General features: G+C 36.8%; 1 protein-coding gene across 5 annotated transcripts in view; it reads left to right on the top strand.

Moving 5' to 3' along the window:
* The window catches only part of METTL15 (methyltransferase like 15), a 92,869-nt gene that overhangs the window by 27,807 nt on the left and 42,841 nt on the right, over positions 1–22,221 (top strand). For all 5 annotated transcript variants that reach the window (XR_008208879.1, XM_052692461.1, XM_052692460.1 and 2 more), the window contains exon 3: positions 10,635–10,771. Coding sequence is in view for 4 of the 5 variants with exons in the window: in XM_052692461.1 (XP_052548421.1) it covers positions 10,635–10,771 (137 nt within the window). In the remaining variant the exon portion in view is untranslated. The remainder of the gene's footprint in view (positions 1–10,634; positions 10,772–22,221) is intronic.

Here is a 22,221-nt window from a genome sequence, read left to right on the forward strand (position 1 = left end):
GATTGTTTATTTCAATAGTAAGATGTTCCAAAGTCAGCACCAACGTTTTGGATTGTTTTGTGTAATTGAGCTGGTGTAAATGACTCTGCCCCCACACGTGACAAATAGATATGCAGAAGCACCACAATCAATATTATATGTATTTCCTTTTGTAAATATCAGTTTAAATAAGTTTTAAAAGAAATATATTTAATTTTTACACGAGTGTTTTAACAAGTGATTAAGAGAAGTAGTTTAGCAAATTTGAGGTTCTCTAATTTTTTGCACATATTGATCATCATAACTTGTTCAGGCACGATTGTAGGAATAAATTAAAATGCAAAATGATACCTGAAATAAACTCTAGAAAGAGATGTGAAGTTGCTTCTTTGTTGCCACTGATAATCTTATACCTTAATAGCGCCTTGTAAATTATTCAGATTTAAAGTTCATCTTCTGGTATTTATTTCCATTTTCTTCACTGCCGTTCATAAGGCACACTAAGAAAAGACAGCCCTAAACTTCATTCTATTTTTCTGTTATATTGGTCATAGAAACGATCTGTCAAAACCAGTCTGACAGATGTTGACATCTTGCATCAAAAGCGATGAGTTGCACAGCAAGGATTTTCTACATATTCATCAAATAGCGTCTTTTTAAGGCTCTTGTTTAAAGTTCTCCTGTACTTTATAGAAAATAACTTTAAGAATACTTAAGAGAAAGGTCACAGCCCGTATAGGGGGGAAAAAAGGGGAACTGATGATTGGCCAATTAAGCTTCAAAATACAAAACATTTGAGATTTTTTTTGTGGTTGGAAGGTAGGTGCTGCAAGAAAGGCACATGTTGAATACATGCATGATACATGTTTTAGGGAAGATGGCTGTTTTTCAGCAATGTAGAAAAAAAAATACAAATGAGAATACAGAAATACTATGCCTGGCTTGCATTTTGAATTACAGCAGTCAGGATATCCAAACAATGTTTCTAACATGGTTGTTTTTTGAAAACGATGTCACTGTGTGCACTGCCATAATGTGATTAAAATCAGCAGTTTGTGGAAATACTTATAACACACTTGAACTGAATGTGCTTAGGTGGTGACCTGGAAAAAGAGGGTAGGAATACACAGCATACATTATCCTGGTAATGAACAGTTTCAGCAGCTGTTAAGGTTCAGATCTGATACTGGTGTGAGAGGAGGAAGGAAAACAAAACAAGAAAGAACCAAACAAACCAAAAACTTCTCTTCTAAAATGCCTTGCTCTACAGAACAGCATTTCTCCCATCTCTTTTCTTACATAAACACGCAAAATTGAACCCAGTGTTGTCTCAGAACAATTGTATTTTCTGTTGATTAAAAATCACATTCTGTGTGGTTTGGGCAGTGTGGGAATACTTCAAATCTCGTTGGTCCCAGAAATAGCCTGTTTCACATGAAACTAACCTCTCACCATGTTAAGGGCCTGTGAACTCATAGTGCTCTATGGTACGTGGTGGTTCAGCTTCTGCTGGGTGAATTAGTTCTCTGCGCAGTGAATAATGTATGTACATGTCCATGAGAGGAGTGTTCACTTCAATTTTTGGGCATGGTTGCAAATTAATTTCGACAGGATACATTATTTGTTCTTTATTGACTCAGAAGGCCAGTTTTATTCTAATAATTTTATGTAAAATTATCAAACTGCATTTCTTTAATTGTTTGTGCCCATTTCTAGGAAAGGCAATCTATCTGTGAAGGTTGTCTAAAATTGGTGCATGTATTCTGCGTGTAAAACTGAGCATTGACTGGGTGTGGAGGGAGTCATAATGCTTTTTTCCTGTCATTATGTTTCTGCTTGTTGCAATGCAAGAAGTTTGTTTCAAGTATGGTAGGTTGCATATATATATATATATATATATATATGTATATGTATATGTTCTGAAGATGTTTCTTGATCAAGTTGGGCAGTTGTCTTAATTTATGGCGATATATAAATACCCATAAATTCCTGGTTTTCTGAGGTACGTGATAGTCATATGTTGTGAAGCATTTAGGTGACCCAAAAATGAACCAGAATTGAAGAAAATCCTCTACAGTTTAAATGCTTGCTTGTTTGTTGTTTTTTTTTTTTCATGGTATCTGAAAGAATGTATCAATAGGTGTTTAAAAAGGCCTGAAATGCTTGATCCGTAATTCCAGAAAGTATTGGATTTTAAAGCAAAAGAGCCTTTTCTCTCATGTTCTGAAATATTGACCAGATACATTTTGGAACTGGCAGTGTGTACCTATTCAGTGAAGCTTCGATTGATCTTCAGTTAGAATTCAGAAAATGGTTTGGAATGGGCTGAGCCACATACATTTTTCTCAGCAGCTGTTACTTTTAGCTTGGAAGAAGGAAATTACAAATCAGAACGGTTCTAAAATTAATATATTTAAATTGTTTTATTCAACAGTGCCATTTTTAAAAAATAGTTCTTACTTCTGCTATTAGAAGTGTGTATATGTATATGTATTCATACATGAGCCTGCGTTAGCTGTCCCATTGCAGACAGGGCACTTGTTTTCACTCCCGGAGATTCCCTTCCATTCTTTGTGCCTACCAATCTTGAGACTTGTTCCAATTCTGTGTAAATAGAGGCTGGATGTTCAGAGCTGTCATTCAGGAAGTCCCCCTTCTAAAAGCAGTTAGCAACAGTCTTCTGCCCGAAGTCCATCGAGGACCTTGCACAATCTCAGTCCAGCCTTGCAGTCTGTGTCAGCTCTCCATCCTTTTCCTCAGTATGATTAAGTTCTATTTTGTGCTGTGCTAGAGCAGAATCCTTACTTTTAGAGGCTTGGAAAGAAATATAGTCAAGTTTGGATACATTTTTTCCTTTCTTCTAGGCATCGTTTTAATTTTCTTTCCATGTTCATTGCAACTATTGGTTAAGTGAGATTGGTATTGACAAAGATCAGGACTGAGAAGCAGTTTACAATTTTGAGTTGAATTTGTTGAGGTAGATGTTGAGATTTGTGGAAAGAAAGGGAAAAGAAGCAATTAATGAACTGTTTTCCCACTGTGAACCTATGCCTAAACAACAGTCCATGTGTTTTATATCAACTCTAGCATTTTTTCCAGATTTTTTTAGTGTTCTTACCTTATGACTTTGCAGTAATTATTTGTAAAAAGAAAAAGTCATCAAAACATGTAACTGATCAGCTGTTACTGCTGGTGAAAGACACATCCTTGTAGAATTCCTTATCACTCTCCTCTTTAACTCAGATTTCTACTTACATCTGTATGAAGTAGTTCTTGTATCCTGAGAGTTATTAAAGCTGTAAGCTGAGGTAAAATCAAGGCGTTTGAACAAGAGGTCGGATATATCTGTGCTTTAATGTGCTTAGAGTTGATATTTGAAAAATAAAACAGAGTGGAAAACAACTTGTGTTGTGACAATGAACAATTTCTATTGTGAGTAACAAGGAGACTCAGACAAGAAGTTTAGAGAACATGACTCATCACAGAAACACCGGGAGAATGAAGAAGCAAAGATGGCTTGCAGTGTGTTGGTGATTTTGTTTATAACTTTTCTTGGGATTGTTTTTCCCACAAAAAGTGCTTACTTATATACCTACCAATGGTGTCTGGCAAGACGATAATAAATTACGTATTCGTTAGCAGTAACAAGCATCTCAGTTTAAAATGCAAGCTTGACCTTTTTCATTCATTTCAAATGTAGAGGCTGTATTATTGTGGCAAATGCTGGCTTGACTCCACTCAGAGAGATGGGTGGAAGCCAATATGAGTGCTGTGACCCAGTCGTGAGTGATTTGGAACATGCTGGTGAACAGTAGCTGCCTTATCAGACAGCTGTATTCTTCAGGTAACAGTTCCTTCTTGTGAACTTTTTTTTGTTTAGAATACTCAGTGTCCCATATTTCAAGAAAAATTATTGGATTTTGACATTTGATGTGTCAACTGCCTGAAGGTCTGCCATCGTTTTGCTTGTCTTTCTTCAGCCAATAAATGCCAGACGTTTTCATTTCATCTGAAAAGTCAGGTAGTGTAACATGGATGCTAGGTACTTCAATTAAAACAAGTTGGTACTCTGGTATTTTTTGTGGTATCTGCTTGTTTCAAGCCTGTAAAAAGTGGAGAGAGTGTAATTTATTTCCAGACCAAATGTGTTAAGCACTGAAAAGATGCTTATTTGGTGATTGTTAATATTCTGGAAATATGGAGTGTGGTGAATGAGGGACTGTTTTGGCTGTGGCTGTGATCCCAGTTGTGGCAGTAGGAATTGTGGATCTACTTCCCTTCTTTACCTTCCGAAGTAAACTTATTTGATTCTAATTTATTGCTTGAGAAGCTCAATTTTGAGTGGAAAGCCCTCCAGCAGACACATTTCACTGCTAAAATATTATATTCATATATAATATTGACACAGTACTGGGAAAGCGTATATTGTTTCTAAGTTATTTTTTCTTTTCCTCATATTTTAAACCTTGCGTTCATTTTGTTTTCCTTTCTGAAAAGGGCTGAAAATTCTTTCTGAACATTCTTGGCTTGGTTTTTTTGCACTTCAGGAAGCACATTCTTCCTGTTATAACAGGATAACACACACTGGGGGCAGAGAATATGGTCTTTATTGGTAGAGGATGAAAAAATAGTAGATAAACAGGAATAGGGGTTAAAGAAAAAGTATTATGCAGTGCACGTTCATTCTTTTGGGAATAACGGGCTTCTAGCTTTTAGAAGAAATTCACGTTATCTGTTGGAGGTCTTATTCGTTCCAGTTAATAATTTTTAGTATCACTCCTTGTCCATCAAGCATGTACAAGTTGAGACCAGATTTGTCTGGGCTGAGAGGCAAATGGCTGGTCTGTCATGTAGTCAATGGAAAGGAGAGAGGCCACTGATGAAGAACTCCTGGGACAGAAAACTGCTTGGTGTGGTATTTCAGAAACCAAGAAATCACAGATCAGAAGTTACAAGCTTTCTCACCAGTTCCAGTATTTTGCATATTTTTAAGGTAGTTTCAATTTATGAATGCCACGTTTGAGTTTTAATTTCCTATTTTTTTTCCAGTCTCCTTTTGTTTTGTCATACAGGTAATTGCTACTGGGTATAGTGGAGTAAATTTTACTTGATGAAAGACATGATCATAAGTGGAGTTGCAGATGAATTCGGTCGTAGTGAAATGAAGTGCTTCAAAGATATTTATTAGGAGATAACTTGGCAGTGAGAAGTCTTGTATTAAAAAAAAAAAAAGGAAGATGAACTTCTTGTATCTGTATAGCTATCTTAGAGCCAGCTGGTTGTAAAATGAGGGCTATAAAGTTTTTGTTTGGTGCTATCTGTATGTTGCTGAAAAGCCAAATGGTTTCTAAAATGTACAGTCAAAACCGATTATGAAATTCCCAAAGGGAGCTCTGATGGGGCTATCATAACTTAACAATGGAGTGGTGAGTCACTGCAGGAATTCATCTAATAAACTTTCCTTGTATTTATATGGCCATGAGAGTAAAACTGTATTTGATTAAAAACTACTAGACGAGAGGGGGAGAGGAGATGAAAAACGAAGCATCTTGCTTCTGTTTCAGGCATAAAAAATGAATGAAGTATATATATTATACTGCTTTATATATAGATGACATGAAAATATAGCACAGGCAGTGACTTCAAATCTGATCAGTCTCCAAAGTAGTTGTGTTAGCAATAAAAGCAATTCAATAGGCAATCTTAACGTGATTATTATTATTTTTTTTAGGTTTCAGATGCAAAATGTTGCCAGATTATGAGGCATCTATATTAGGTTCTAGCTTTCCATTGTAGATATATGTACCTCCACTTTTCCAAGACTATCCATAGAAGGTCTAGAAGGCCTTTTTTTTTTTTTTTTTTTTTTTTACCTTAACATTATGTTAGGATGTACTTAATTTAGACTTAGAAGATCAGCTAGGATGCCAAGAATGCTTGCTCCTACTCCATCAATGCTGGTGATGCGGTGTTTTATTTAGTACCATGTCCTGCAGTCACTTCTACTTGAATCAGAGCTGTAGCCTCTTTTGTGTTGAGATCCCAGTTTAAAGATCTTGTTACAGGTGTCAGCGGTTGCTTAAAAGTTTGGTCTTTTTTATTTTTGTGAAGAGCAATATAGTTTAGTGAGCCCATGTTCATTCACAGTGAATGCTTGCGTGAATTCTTAACTGAAGCTTTTAGATGCTGTCACTGTATTGAGAGCGTGTCATTTGTGCCATGCTACAATGATCCTTAACTTTTCTTTCGTCTGCCACTATGAATTTTTTGCTTCTGTATAAGATCTCTATGGATTGTTAATATTCAGTATGCACAAGGGGTTTACCAAGCTACAAGTTAATCAGATTTTGAATTAGTGAAAGCAGAGGCACGTGTTTGTGAGGAGAGGTGAGATTGTTAAGCAGAATAACAGCTAAGTATTCTTAACTGACATGAGGCACACAGTCTTCATAAATTCCTTTGGAAGGTGTAAAAAAAAAAAAAAACAGTGTTAAAAGCAGCATCTGAATATTGTTTAGATAACCAAATTGTCTGGATATGTAGTTACATAAAAAACAAACCCCCTACCTCTAACTTCATAAGTTCTGATATTCAAAATTTATAAAACAGTGGACATAGACTTATTAGTGAGAGAGAAGAAGCAAGAGGTCAAATCTGTGCAGCATGTCCTAGAGTACACCAAAGAATAACTCAGTGTTTGGAAAATGAACAAGTAATAAACAAGTTGATAAGCCTGTCAGTGAAAAAAGACTATGTTCTAGAACTTCCCATTACTTGTAACTTTGTTCCAGACTTCTTACGGAACACATGAATAGCTACTTACTTCTACCTCTTCCTATGCCGTCCTTGACTCTGGGTGACATTGCAAGTTTGCTTCAGGAAAGACATTGCTTAAGTTTAAAAAAAACTCAAGTGGCACATTTGTAGCTTATGATATCAAATATGAGCATTTAGTTGCTTTTTTTTTTTTTTTTAAAAAACAACAACAAATAAAACCCAACAACCACCAAAAAACCAACCCAGATGATGATACTGATTTTTTTTGTTTAAGAAGAATTATGACATAAATTGGGTTGTTTTTAATGCCCTCCAAAGTGACGCTGTAGGCTGTTGTATCCATCTATTTTAGGTTGCATAATCTCATGCGAGACATCTGCAAGCAATAGACAAGGTGATTGTAATGTGATAGTGGTACAGTGCAAAAAATCCACAACAAATGGACCCTTTGAGAAAGAGATGCTCCCTGAAGCTGGTTGATAGCGACTGAGCAATATTTTTAGTAGCTTGGAATTGGTGTATGTAAATATTTTCAAAAGCTAGCTAAGTTCTTCTAGTTATGATTTAAAAAAATAAAAATAAAAAAAATCCCATTTTTCTTTTTCAGTTTTGTGAATGCCTAAATAGGTTATGGAATCACTTTTATGGTAGAGGTATTACGTCCTTGCTCCTTTCTGTTTTGCTCAAAGACGTGATGCTATTGCTCTTGCTTCACCAACAGAGGCATGCTCAACGCAAGTTGAATGCTGCTGGCGTTTTGTAGTGTGCAAAGACTTCAGGAACTGAGCATACAATGGCAGTTGTAATCCTTATTCACAGGTAAGGAGGTAGAAGCAGGTTAAGACTAAATAGTGCTGAACTGGGTCTGTCTACATGAGGTTTCTTTTCACAACTTCTTTGGATGCTTCTGGAGAAGGACTTGTTAGAGTTCAGAGTTTTTGAGTGAATCTCAACCCCTAGACTGTAAAGTGTGTGCAGTAAGAGCTTAAAGGACTTTTCACGTCTAGTCATTAGCTCCTTTAATTTTGAGCAATCAAATCAAATGCCGGGGTTTTTCTTAAATGATTGACTTTTAAGAAGGCAAATCTTTGCTCTCTCAACTTTGTCTTAATTGTCCCAAAGAAAGCATGCGGTACTGTACAGTATCAGAGGGAAAATAAGATAATAAATTAAGGTGATTCTTTAGATAAGAAATGTCTGAATTTTTGTGATCCGATTTTTTTTTTTTTCCAAGTCCAGCTGACTGTAATAATGATGTGGTAGCATTTTAGCAGTCTGTAAAGTCTTTTTTGTCCTGATAGCTTTTTATCACAACTGCGGATGCAATTTATTAGCTGTTCTTAATTTCATAAATAGTCAGTTTTATTGTTATGAAATTTCTATAAAGATCAAGGGATTTCCTTAAAGCTTTTTATTCCAAAAGCTGTTTTTAGAAAATATAAATAAAAGTTTGTGCTTTTTTTTTTTTTTTTTTTTTTTTTTTCCAATTCTGGTCTCCATTGCCTTTGAATTTCCCATTTTATTCCTAGGACCCATTTCCCATTTTATTCCTCAATTGAATCTCCTTTGTAATTTTTCCCTTAAAAGATACTTTGGGATGGGTAATATTTGAAAGCATTGTTCAGATGAATTCTGTGTAGTTTGATTTTCTTCATAAGCGGTTTTTAAAAACTTTCATATAAAAAAAAAATAATTGGAGATTAAAGAAAGTCTGTAATTCACATTGCAGGATATGAAGAATCTGTTCTTCTGGTTTGGTTTAGCTTGCATGGAGTCTAATTTCTGCCCCTATGCCAGCAGCAGAGGTCAGTTAAGTCAAGTGAGAGGAGAGAGTTGTGGGAATTCAGAGATGCTGAAACCAGGAAAGATAGCTTTTCAGTCTCACGTCTACTTGGGTTAAAATATACTGGTATTAAACAATAACTTTTTTGTCCCTAAACTCTAGTATGTTATTCCTAGACTGTAGAATTATTCAATTTTATTCAAAATGAAAGCATAGTCATGCAACCCCTGAAAGTGAAGAGGTAGCTATTTCTGTCGACAAAGGAGCTCTTGACTTCCGAGCAGTTAAGTACCACGGTTGTCAGCCAGAAGGAGTAAGGCCTGCAGGGCAGCTGCTAAAAACAGAACTGCTGTTTTAGATATACAAAAGACAAAACACCATTCAATTTTAGCTCGCTTGCTTGTATTGCTCTAGGATTTATTGGCCCAGCCTGCCTTGCTCTGAGGTGGCTGACCATGTCTTAGAAGAGCATCAGGAGCAAAGCTGCCTGGTCAGCCTAGTGGTCAAATGGACCTTGACTGAAGAAACCTCTCTGGAGTGGAGTCTACAGAAGATATACAGCAGTCTCCCTTCTGTGCAGGCAGATGGTTTTCCCAAGTGTCCTCTTCGGTGAAGGCGGCTGAGTTAGTCCGTCCTTTGAATTTAGTTTATTTCTGCATGAGGTTTGATAGTATGAGATAGAAAGTCTTCTGTTGCTGGTTTGTTTGTTTGTTTTTTTCTTTTGGTGAAGTTTTGGTCATGGGAATATGAAATGTGCAATCCTACCTGGGACTTGGGGGTTATGAGAGTCTGGTTCCAGGAACTGCATTGTTCGTTCTTCCTTAATTTGCACTGAATTCATACCTGTGTCTGGTTTAGTCTGAGAGAATTCAGAATTCCTTGATTGTCTTCAACTTCAGTAACAGAAGATCGTGTCTGGTGTTACTGAAAATTTTCATTTGTATACTGAAAGAAAAAGAATATGATGTATGTATGGGGTAGTAGACATTCCTCAGAAGCACAGAAATTGATGTTGTTTATCAAATGGTACAACTTTAAGCCCTCAGAGTAAGTCACATCTGACAACTGAAAAATGCTTGCAGTTAAGGTAGGTATCCCTTATTATTCTGTATTTGCTATTAGGTGATGTCTTGGTAATCTGAAAACATACCCCAGTACTCTCACACTGAGCCTGAAATCAATACTACCGTCTTCAAAACTTACATTTTTTGCAATAGTTAAGTTAGTCCCAGTTATAAAATGTGTTCCTGCACTGCCATCGCACTTTGATCTGTGGTGTAAAACTGCGATATTGTCATTCTTAATATTTATACATCAATCCATCAGCCTTCCTTTCAGATGGTCTTACAAAGCAGATGGTACTGACGACTTCATATAGCCCTATGTCTTAAATATCTTCGTATGGCTCAATACAAGTTGAATCAAGCAGTGAAACAAGCAGCTTTCCTGTAATTCAGAATGAATCTACGACTGACTGGACCAAATGATGGTTCTTTTGTGGATAGGGGGTCCAAAGCCATCCAAACGTTTATTCTGAAGTGATTTTATATTTTGTGCAGAATTGCAACTATAATGGAATCAGCAAGGTTGGAAAATATATCCATGATTATCCAGTCCAACTGTCCACCTACCACTAATGCTTCCCCCTAAACCATGTCCCTTAGTACAACATGTAAACATTTCTTGAACGCCTCCAGAGGCAGTGACTCAGTCACCTCCCTGGCAGCCTTTTCCAGGGCTCCATTTTAGGCTTAGTTCTCTTTGATGTTTTCAGCAGTGACTTGGATGCAGGACAGGGAGCAAAGGGCAGCGCTGAGCTCTGCTCTCTGGGGACAGCAACAGGACCTGAGGGAATGGCACAGAGCTGTCAGGGGATGGCCCAGTGGGGGTTAGGAAAAGGGCGGTGGGTATGGCGCCGAGCTGCCAGAGTTCAAGTGTTTAGGCATCACTTTCAGATGTAGGGTTTGAGCTTAGGTAGTTCTGCCTGGAGCAAGGGATTGGACTCAGTATTCTTGCAGGTCCCTTTCAGTTCAGGATTTTCTTTCCATCTGTTATGGTTTGCTATGAGGTAATGGTGTTCTCTTCTGTATTTCAGCGTTTCCTTGATATGACGTTTGGAGCCGGAGGTCATAGCACAGCTCTTCTAGAGAAAGCCAGCAACATTACAATATATGCACTGGACAGGGACCCCATGGCTTACAAAATAGCTCAGCAGCTTTCAGAATCTTACCCGTAAGTTGCCTTTTCCTGACTTAAATATGGTTGACGCTGTGTTACTACCTACACAGTTCTAAGTTTTCTTAATTTTTATGTATACTTTGCAATGCCTTTATGTAGGCATTACACTGTATACTGTATATACCTAATAAAAGAGATCCAGTTCGATTCATATGTGAATGTTTGCATGCAAGTCTTCTTAAGGTTTTTGTACTAAAATGCATATTTTTACTCTGACAATTTTAAGCATGTTTCTAGTAGCCAATTTTAAATACAAAATTTGTTTCAAAAGAACCAGTGCTCTGCCTCCTTTCACATTATCCTCATAGCAAAGTCTTGCTAAAATAAATACTTTGTGGTAAATATCTCACAAAAAAAAAAAAAAAGGAATAATGTAACTTAAGTATGGATCAGTGAATATTTTTCTTCAGGAAAAATTTTAATTTGGTATTATGTCTGTGTTATTGACTTCAGATACTACTGAACTATTTAATAAGCTACTGTTTCTTTGTAAAGATCATTTACCTCACACTTCAATTTTATTGTTAAGTAGTACTGAATTTGTGAAATGATCAGAGGCTAAATGCTAACTTCTAAGGGCTGTTTTGTTATATACAAATCTCTTGTTTCTTTATTTTGTTCAAGAAACAACACAGAGCATGAATATGTTTGTGTACAGGTATGCAGCATGCAGAGATGAATGTACTTTTCATCAAGAGCTAGGTGTTGTTTACATTTCACCAGGAAATGAAAACATGTAGATAGAAAATTAAATAATATAGAAGAACTAAATCTGAAGTTTAGGGAAAGAAAGGAGAGGATGCTTACTGGTGTGCTGAAAACTTAGAAGTATTTATTTCAAAAGAATTTTCCTTATGTAGAAGGAAATCTTTCCAATATGTAGTGAAATTAAAGCAGTGGGTAACAAAACACTTGGTTGTTAATCATATTCTAGGACAGACAGCAATGCTATTCAAGCAATGCAGCAGGTATTCCTCACCTTTTCCAAAAGAAGCTGGTTTCACTGCATTCCTTTCTTCATGTGTCATTGTTAGAGGTCTTGGAGAAATTGAAGGATTTAAGCTAATCTTGCATCTAAAACTTTTCAGAAACATCTACACAATCATATGATATTAAACAGTCCTCTTGACTTACTGTGTTCTTGGAAGTCAAGTATCCTGTGCAAACCTGGTGAGAAGGAAACTTATTTTCCAGATAGATCAGGATATTTTACAAGTGCTGGTGGTTGTTCTGCCAATGATTGGCACTGTTCATTTTCTATTTGCAGGATTCACTCTATTCCATATATTATTGCAGTTGACATAACTTACTGTGGCAATATAATTAAGTAGTTCTTTGAGTTCCTGCTTTTATATGTGAACTTGTATAAACCTGGTCACTTGGGCTCCAGACATAATGTTATCCACCTTCAGAGATGCAAGTTAACCTTAGAAGGAAGTGGACTCTTAAGTGAATGTTAAACTGTTGTTGAAGTCCTAATGACTGCAAGATGACTCCATGCCACTTGAATGTGTGCTATTAGACAGGGCTTTGTTCTTACATGTTTTCCATCAGCTTTCATTTTTCCCACTGGAAAGAAGAGGTGGGTCATTTTTCAAAATGTAAATACATCTTTCTTATGATAGCTGACAAATAAGGTAGCCCTCTCAAGATAGAGAAGGTTCATATCTGGAATGTGTTCTTATTATTAATTTGCTTTCCCTGGGACATCAGTTGTGTAATGAGTTAAATGGGAACAGGAGTGATAAGTATATTATTAACAAATAAAAGTCTGTTAAGGTCTGCTTACAAATTGGTTGGAAGCATGTTACAAGATTTAGTGCTTTCATAAATCAATTTTCTTTTGTTACTCATACAATTAAAAAAATTCAACCTTTTAATATTTTCTGGATTGTGTTAGAAACAGATAAAATTCTTCTGAGAGGATTAATTGAAATCTTTGTTGGCACCAATGACCAAGGAATACATCCAGCTGAAATCTTTATCTGTTCAGGTTTACTGTCAATTAATACAGTTCCCTCATTTGGTTCACCAGGCAGGCACAGAAATAGCTGTGCTATCAAAAAAAAAAAGTTAATAAGTGCATGCAGCTGCAAGCAGAGGGAAATATAGGGCTGTCCCTTTTATAAGAAGCACAAGCATGGATGTAACAGAAGCCCTGCAATGCAGAAGTATAAACTTCTACGTTGTTTAATTTGGGGTTGTTTTTAAGCTCTGTTTAATGTCGCTGTTTTGGGAGAGGTTATTTGACTTACTAAAGTGCTTCACTTTCTTAGGAGATGACAGCTTAAGAGGAAAAAAAAAGGCTGTTATGCAACTGTAACTGGTAAAATCAGGTTTTCACTATGTCAGAAATTGAGTGCATTGGACAAATTGAAAGTCATACATCAACCAAATTTTCTGCTGCCATTTTGTTTGTACTCAAACCAGAACGTCATACTTGTTTCATCATTTAATTGAGGATGTTAATATATTCCAGTGTAACAACTGCACTGTTGGTCTTCAGTCTTGTGGCTTTTGCAACAATGCATCATACCATAAAACAAACTATAAATATGCAGAGTTATCAGTTGTTACTAACTCTGGCCAGGCAACATCACAAATCTTGGTCGAATCTCTCTTTTTTTTTTTTTTTTAAATATGCTTCATTTTCTGTCATTTATTTGCAAAATTATTGAAATTCAAATTGCAGAAATATGCCCACAGATATGGTTGGAAGACTTAACTATCCCTAAATTAGGGGATTTTTCTAATTCATAACTAATAAATGAAGTCCCCTTGTATTTTGCTGAAAGGCAGTAAAAGTAATAAGTCACAGACTCAGAATACTGGAAAAATATATTTGATGTTTGTATTTTAAATGCATCTCTGCTTCTTGGTAGTGATTTTGTCATAATTCAAATCCAACGAGGGTAGATTTCCCACTGCAATAGTTGCATTCATTTACCTTCTCTGTTTATTTTTTATTTTTTATTTTTTTTTAAGCATGCAGTGCTGCTTTAATAAGGAGAAAATGGGTCAGGGCCTGTTAGATATTCAGTGTGTGGGTGGGAATCCTTTGACGTTCTTTCTGGGGAAGCCTCTAACTTGGGAATTGCTGCTGAGAATCCAGGAGAACAAGATAAAATTTAGCAAAGCGTATACTATGAGTAAACCCTTTCACACCCACTGAAGGGGAGAGGTTAGAGAGGTGACTGAAATCTAGCAGTTAACCAATATCATTACAAGCTTTCAACTATGAGAAACCTATGCAGAAAAAACAATGTGTTCTTTGTAAGAAATCACGCCCTCAAAGGTAGAGGCAGATCATATACAATTCCTTATATAATGAAGCTATAGTACATTTTCATAGAACGATAGAATCACAAGGTTGGGGAGGGCCCACAAGATCATCCAGTCCAACCATCTTCCCACCACCACTGCTACCACAAGCACTAAACCGTATCTTGCAGCTCCTCATCCAGACCTCTTGAGCACTGCCAGGGATGATCACCTCCCTGCTCCTGCTGGCCACGCTATTTCTAATGCAGGCCAGGATGCCGTTGCCCTCTTGGCCACCTGGGCACACTGCTGGCTCACGTTCAGCCAAGCATCAACCAACACCCCCATCTCACTTTCTTCTTCACAGCCGTCGAGCCGCTCAGCCCCAAGCCGACAGCGCTGTGTGGAATTACTGTAGTTCTAAAGCAGTTTTGAGATTGTGGTGCTTCTGGGTTTTACTTTCAGTGTTACAGTAAGTTTGCAGATCAAGTGTGGTAGAGTCATCAGCTTCTATTTTCTGTGTGGTGGGTAAACCAGAATGTGGTAAGTTCTAGGTAAAACAGAACTTTTATTTGCAGTACATTCAAGTGCACTCAAATTATGATTCTATAACATGTTGTAGCTGTTATCATTACACATTATTTTAATAGGCTACTATTTAACTTTTGACCATAGTGCAAGTTATGCAGGAAAGTACAATTAACAGTTTGCTACCAAGGTGTCTTTATTTTGCTCAGACATTGTTATGGTATAACTGTAATAATTATCCGTAGCTTTAATTCTTTCTAAAGTATTGTCCATGTATGTCAACATCCTACTGCCTCTCAAAAGCAATAGAGATAAACCATAAGTCTTAACTAAGAAATGGAAAATGCTATTGAGAGAGCTACAGAGCCCTTTGTATTAGAATGGTACTTTTCTGCCATTTAGCTTATTCCCTAAAAGGCTTGTTTTAACAAAACCATATACATTTCCTTATAAAAGCATAATGAAAAAAAATTTAGTCTCTTATTGCTGAAGCCGTCCAGGGTTCAGAATGATAGAGACTTTTTATTTGCTTTTATGCCTATAATCTGATCCTTCAATACGTTGAGTTCTTGGTTTACATTTGGGTCCACTTCGAAGTCACCTTCCAGCATAAATATTCTGCAGCAGTCTAATTTTAAAAGTAGCTTTCTTCCCTTTTTGTTCTTTGTGTTTTCTTTAGGGCTTTCTTAAAACCGTGTCACTTTCAGTGTCAGTCATCTTTTATGTAGCACAGTTATAGGCATTTTACTACCAATGTCACTTCACTGCAAGTCAATCTTCAGTGTGTGTGCTGCTTAATTTTTGTTTCCTTGCAGACATTATGATTGTTTTAAATCACTGTATGGTTGGAAAAACCTTTACCAAGTACAGGCAACAGTCTGATCATTTAGGTAGCACATGAATTGTTTTATTACCTACGTGCTGTGGTAATAGATAATCTCTGTTTCCAAAGTGCTAGTAGAAAAATGTTACTGCACATCCTGCATCCAGAACTGGCCAAGTGCTATCGTCTTGTACCATGATAAAAATAAAAGTAAACTAATGTAAGAAGTCAAAGTAGTGGAATCTCTCTTATTAATAGAAAAAAAGTTTTCTTTCTTCCTGTAAATATTCCCTAAAATTGAGAAAAGGAGGAGATTCCATGACTGAAAGGGGAGTTTCTTGTAAAGGGAATTCTTTTTTTTTTTTTTTTTTTCCTCTCTTGGTGCTACAGATTAGTTAATGTGCCCATCCTCTGTTCTGTTCTTTGTAAGCTTAATAAGGACAATATTGCTTTGTTTTTGGGTACACGATACTCAATAGTAAGTGATAATGAGAAAGAGAAGTGGGGAACTCTTTTCCTGGCAGCTTTGGTACACAGAAATTTATCTTGGGGAAATTTTTTATGACTTCATGAAAACCACAGTCTAGATTTTAAGCATTCATTACTATTTGTGTGTATTTTATGCTCAGCACCAAGTTCTTATATAACTGACAGTGTTAACTTGATATGGTAGACGCTACTTGTTTTCTTAATTTAGCTAACATTCCTATGTTAATATTCTAAATTGCTATTGCAGTCATATACTCCCAGTGAACAACAATATATCTCTGCCAAGGAATTGTGAAAGACAAGTTTATTGTCTTCATTAGGGATCTTAGATCAGGGAGCTGAAATGGAGTGACTAACACGCAGTGCAATGATAAGACCAGTTTATTAACATTTTGTTGGTATTTCCTGGCTAAATCAAGAGATAATGGGAACAAATGCCAACGTTTCTTCACCAGGACTATATTCCTAATCAGTCTCTCAGTCGAATAATTTCTTGTTTGCTGTGAATGTAAAGAGTCTGTAAAACTTGTGACTACTTATATCTGAAATTGTATATTAGAATAACATCATGAATGTAAACACAGACTGAGCCCACACCACTGTCCCCACTTAACATTGACTGTTGTTAAGAGCACCCGCTGAGAAACAAGAGCAAAAAGATGGGAAATCCAAACTATAACGCAAAACATTGTAGAAAATACATACGGTATAACATTTATTTTAGTATTTTTCCTGCAAGGGTAAAAAGATCTGTTAAATGTGTTGTTATGGAGATGAAGTGCAGCACAGAGTGTGTAAGGACTTTTTCTCACAGTCTGAGAAGAAGAGGCAAGGCTGGGGAATCCTCAGCCATGCCCAGCTTATTTACAGCTTGCTGATAGGCTCAAGAAAAAAAAAAGTGAATTTGTTTGAGAAACTTGTATAAATACATATGAGATCATATATATCTATTTATTTTGTGTAGTAACACAAGAAAGGCGAAAAATCTTTTTGTTTGTACTGGTTTAGCAGGCAACATGATGTCAACTTGTAGCTTGCAAAGGTGGAATGAGTTGGATGCAAGCATTTATCTGAATATCTTAATATCTTCACCCTGCAATTTCAGTTTTTTGTCTTTACTCAGTTGGAAGCGTATTTTTACATGGTCTTTAAGAAGCAAAACTACCAGTTTACTGTTTTTATGGAGGGCATTGAGATCGTAAAGGAAAAGAAGTTTGTGAGTTGTCTGATATAATGGAAAATTGTTCCAGAATAGGCTAATGTAGTTGAAGGATCTTTAGGTGCTTGTTCTTCTGGAACATGTCCTTGTCCAGCAGGCTGTAGTAAGCATACTTTTGAAGTGGTGGTTTTCTATTGTGGCTGTTTTGCTAGATTCAGCTTCCAGTATATCTATCTTCTTCCTCAGAAGAGGTAGAGATGGACTGATAGATTGCAACTTAGAGTGGTTACACATGAGACACTGTGAATTGCCACTCTGCATCCATGTGGGAAAACCCAAACGGGGTCTTAAACGGTGGTTTTTAATTTTTATTAGTTTACTTATTTATTCCATATGCCCATATTGCAGTGCGGGTCTTGAAGAAAACAGGGGTTTAGTTGCAATAGTGGGACTTCAGTATTTTGTGAATGTGAAGCCAGAAAACAGTTCGTTCTTATGAAGTCAAGGAGCACGGGAAAGATTGCATTTGAAATTAACTGGAATGGTTGATATGTATGTTTGGGAGGCTGGAGCAGAGTTTTTTTTGTGCTCAAGGTGTAGGATGTTAAGGATTGGTGAATGTACCAGCATCTCATATCTCTACATGGCAGAATTCTTTTAGCAGTGTGTCACACTAGGATTTTATTACTGAATGACAAGGAAAAGCTCTCTATCTGCTGTGTTTAAACTCTACAAATTTATCAAAATCGCTTCAGAGCTCCAATTTTGTCTGCCTCAGTTGCAACCAAATACTGTCCTGATCTGACTCCTAGTTAACTTGCAAGATCTGTCTAGCTCCTGCATTGAGGTGGGATGGCTACAGGCCGCATGAGTTTAAATTTCATACACTGGTTATATAAAAGAGAAATCCTTATTTGCACTGTTTACATCTTGAAGGAATAAGGCATCTTAAACGTTGCTATTCCCAAATGCTGCTGCTCTATGCAAGATGACACTTGTTATGAGGCCTGCAGGTATGTTAATATTTCCACTGAAGCTTACGTTCTGCAACAAAAACATTTGGAGAATTATCGGGTAACATTCAGTCTATGCAACTCATTCTATTTGCAAGATTTTTTTAGGCTTTTTTATACAATTTGTTTATTTCTCATAGGCTGGCAAAATTACCTGATGATTATATTATTAGGATCATTCTCATTGTCTTACAATAAATTTGAGTCTTTCATATGTGATATCTGATGTGCCAGGGCTAGACTTTGTGATTTCCAGTCAAATAAGTCAAGACAGCCCCTTTATATCTTCTTGATTTAGGAAAACAAGTTGATGCTACTTTATTTAATCTGAGTAGTCTTGGGAGAAACAGAAATGTATTTAGACAGTGCAAGCATAGGCTAAGCAGCCTGTACTTCTTGCCTGAGGAACTACAGCTTTTTGACCACAAATGACAATCAAGAAACATACTGCAGAATGTCAGTTTTCTTCCATCAAAATTTGTTTGGTGCTTCTAGGAATAATGTAAAAAGGCTGGGAGAACATGCCCTGCAAGGGGGGACTGAGGGAACTGGGGCTGTTCAGGCTGGGAAAAGGAGGCTGAGGGCAGACCTTACTGCTCTCTGCCAATACCTGAAAGGTGCTTACAGCGAGAGCGGGGCTGGTCTCTTCTCACTGGTGACAGGTGACAAGATGAGGGGAAATGGCCTCAAGTTGTGCCAGGGGAAGTTTAGGTTGGATATCAGGAAAAAAATTTCCTTACAGAAAGGGTTGTTAAGCGCTGCAATAGGCTGCCCAGGGAGGTGATGGAGTCACCATCCCTGGGTCTATTTAAAACCGTTTGGATGTGGTGCTCAGGGACAGGATTTAGTGCAGGGTTGTTAGTTAGGGTCGTGTGCTAAGGGTGTGGTTGGACTCCATGATCTTTAAGGCCTTTTTCAACCTGAGTGATTCCCTCCAGAGGGGTCCCTTCAGAGGGATCTTTATCTCTTAAGTTAGGAGGGGTAAGACTCTTCTGGGGGAAAAAAAAACAACAAAACAAAGCCGTATAGACAGGGGTGTATTGGTTTAAGGACACTGAGCTGGGTGTGGGTGGTGTGAATTTCTTTCCAGTACAAAAATCCAGATCTTTAGTTTTTTTTAAAGACATCAAATGTATCTGCTAGCTTGACTTCATATGGAGTACAATGCCACGTGTTACTTTAGACAGCAATAGTTTCAGACATCCATTAGATTGTTCCTCTTAATTCATTTATATCAGTGTGATTTAAAATGGCTCGGAACATTTTTAAAGTTTAATGCCACTGCTTTTACATACAGAGTGCTTCTGAGGACACTTCTGTGCAGCTTAATTTGGGTTTTAGTTTTTTTCCTGAGAGCAACAAATGTCTTTCCCACCCCCCCACTTTTTTAAAATAAAGTAAATCATTATGATGCTGAAATATGTTTTGAGCTTACGTGGTCCATAAAGAAGACTCCGACTTTTCAGTTCAACCAGTTTTCCATCTTCTTGGTTTTGATAAGAGGGTTTGTGATTGATGTTAAAAGATACAGGATATCTTTACGTTGCTTTTGTAATGTGTGTCTGTAAAATATTTTGTTTGTTGAACAAAACCTCTATTTGTCAACATTTTGACATATTGTATATACAATATACTGAAGCATTTTAATAAATATCTAAAGCACTTTATTTGAACAATTCTGTATTAGTTATATTTTCTTCAGAGTAGCAAGCCAGTTTGGTGTTTATTAAAGTATTTTCTCACAAACCCAACTGATGGGATGAGTATTCTGTTAGTTTTTAATTAAAGTAATTATTTTGATAACAGTGAAAGAGAGATAAGAAGGGAATTGAACGTAGTGTCTGATCTGAAGTTTTGTGCACCTGGTAGCCAGTTATCTACAGGTCTTTACATCTGCATTGAAAGGATGATATCTTCATATTTGTCAGCAGCAGTATGTTAGCTTGCTAATTGTCAAGAGCTGTGTAATTTGTTTGGATTTATTCTTATTTATAATAGGAATTGTTGAGGCAGCTTATACAAAACTAGAAGACCAACTATGGAAATACTGCTTTTTGTGTCAGGCAACACATGCAGAACTATACTTTGTTGGTATATAGTTTGTAGTTTTTTAGTGTAGGAGATTCCAGCATTTTCTTATGAAGCTGAGGATGATATGAATGTAAGGAGATAAGAGTGCTTGTCGCTTATTAATTGCTCTTGGCTTTCTCTAAGTATTTAGGCTAAACATGTCAATTATTAAGTAACAAAATCTGACAGATTCATGATTTTATGTCTTAAAATTTAATAACAAAAAAGGAAAGCATAGCTAAATGAAAATATTTAACACATTTTTGTATCAGTGTTGAGCTCTGCAGTTAACTAAGTATGAAGTACGTGTGGGAAGTTATTACGTCTTGGAATTATTTCTGAGTCATTGTACTTCAAAAACTTATTCTTACTAGGATCATGTGTGTAAGTGACATAGACTGTAAAAATGAATTACTTCTGAGATTGACTATGTAATTATATTTTTTCTTGTCATAATAATAAACATCATTTGCATTTTAATTTGATTATAGCTTTTGTGACTCAGCTGCACCAAGTGTTGTGCAGAATATCCAAGAGTCCAAAAGTAAAATCAGATATTTAATTGCTTTCTTTGTATTTGGTTGCCATAAAAAGTACAGCAACAGTCAATGCAGTGAAGGCTTGAATGGCAGGATTTCAGAGAATTTCTGTTAGAGTCTTTGGGGGAGAAAACATAACATGAGTGCAAGTTACCTGTGGCCTTGTCACCACTGTATGTTATGAGTGTTTGAGTCCAGTGTTGACTGGTAATGTCACACAGATTTTTAGGCATACAGATTCGTCAGAAATACTAACAATGTCATGTCCCAACAGCTGAAGCTACTTGTATAGCAAATAATATTAGTAATACAGTGTTCTATTGACCACAAGAAGCTTGGAGGCTTCTGAAAAGTAGATATTTAAATTTGAGCTCAGGAAAAGAGAACTAAATTCTTTCTGATAATTAGCTATTCATCTGTAAGGTGATCAGTGCTCGCCTTCCATCATCTTCACTTGGTTTGAAGCAGCCTGGGGATGGAAAGAAGAGAATGAGAAGCACTCCCTTTTCCTAAAATATTATATTTCTGCTTCTGGGAAAGCCTGCAATGCTGTTTTAATTCCAGTGGATACATGGGGATCTGAAAACCTGCAGTCAACAAGGAAACTGTTTCCTGCGAGACGGTGGAGCGGTCATTAAAAACTTTTCTGTTATTGGGGAAGACCTAATCCATTTTCCTATTATCTGTTCCCACCCCTTCCTAAAATGTGCTGAACGTTATGTATTCTGCATTTTGAGGTAGTAACTCATGATCAGTGTTGTCATGAGTTGATCATGAGGTAGTAACTCATGATCAGGTCTCTTTCAACCCAAGCCATTCTATGATCCTTCATCTCATTCATGACTAAAAGCCACTCCAGATGAACGGTAATTCACTGTTGAAGTTAAGAAGAAAATCTCACTTTGTTACCTGAGTGTCAGAATTAATTTTTACTCCACACAGTGTCAGTTAGGTGGAGCGATGTGTGACCTACCAGAACGGAGCAGGAGAGAACGTATTTTGCCTTTGTCAAATGAAGAGGGCCTTAGCACTTGAGGAGTCACAATATTAAGGAAGGATCTTCAGTAATTTTGAATAACGTTTAATGCAAAAAATATACAAAATTATACTAGTGCCTTTTAACTTTCTGCAGGAGAAAGAAGAATATCAGAACAGATTTAGGATGTGCAGCTTGTTCCTTTTCCAGCCAGCAAGACCAAACAAACATGTTCTGTCACTTGGTGGAACTTTGCACTTCAGGAGAACTCAGTTTCTTTAGAGGGAATTGAGGAAGCATCAAGGATGCAGGCCTGAGAATATGAAGAGCAACTTCTTAAGACTGCATTCAGACAACCCCCTTTAGGCTTCCCTTTTCTACATTAGCTAAACTAAGTTCCTTTCTCACATGGGTAAGGGCTTACCCATCTTTGTGGCCTTTGGACTCTGTCCTGCTTTTCTCTTTCGTCTAGGAGCATAGTACCATACTCTGCATTCCAGATGTGGCCTCCACAAGTACTGAGTATGGAGAAGGAAATAAATGTTTGCTTTAGCCTGCCTATACAGCCAGTATGAAGCGAGTTGTT

The sequence above is a fragment of the Tympanuchus pallidicinctus genome, unplaced genomic scaffold, assembly GCF_026119805.1.
Source record: "Tympanuchus pallidicinctus isolate F22 unplaced genomic scaffold, pur_lepc_1.0 scaffold3, whole genome shotgun sequence".
Lineage (NCBI taxonomy): Eukaryota > Metazoa > Chordata > Aves > Galliformes > Phasianidae > Tympanuchus > Tympanuchus pallidicinctus.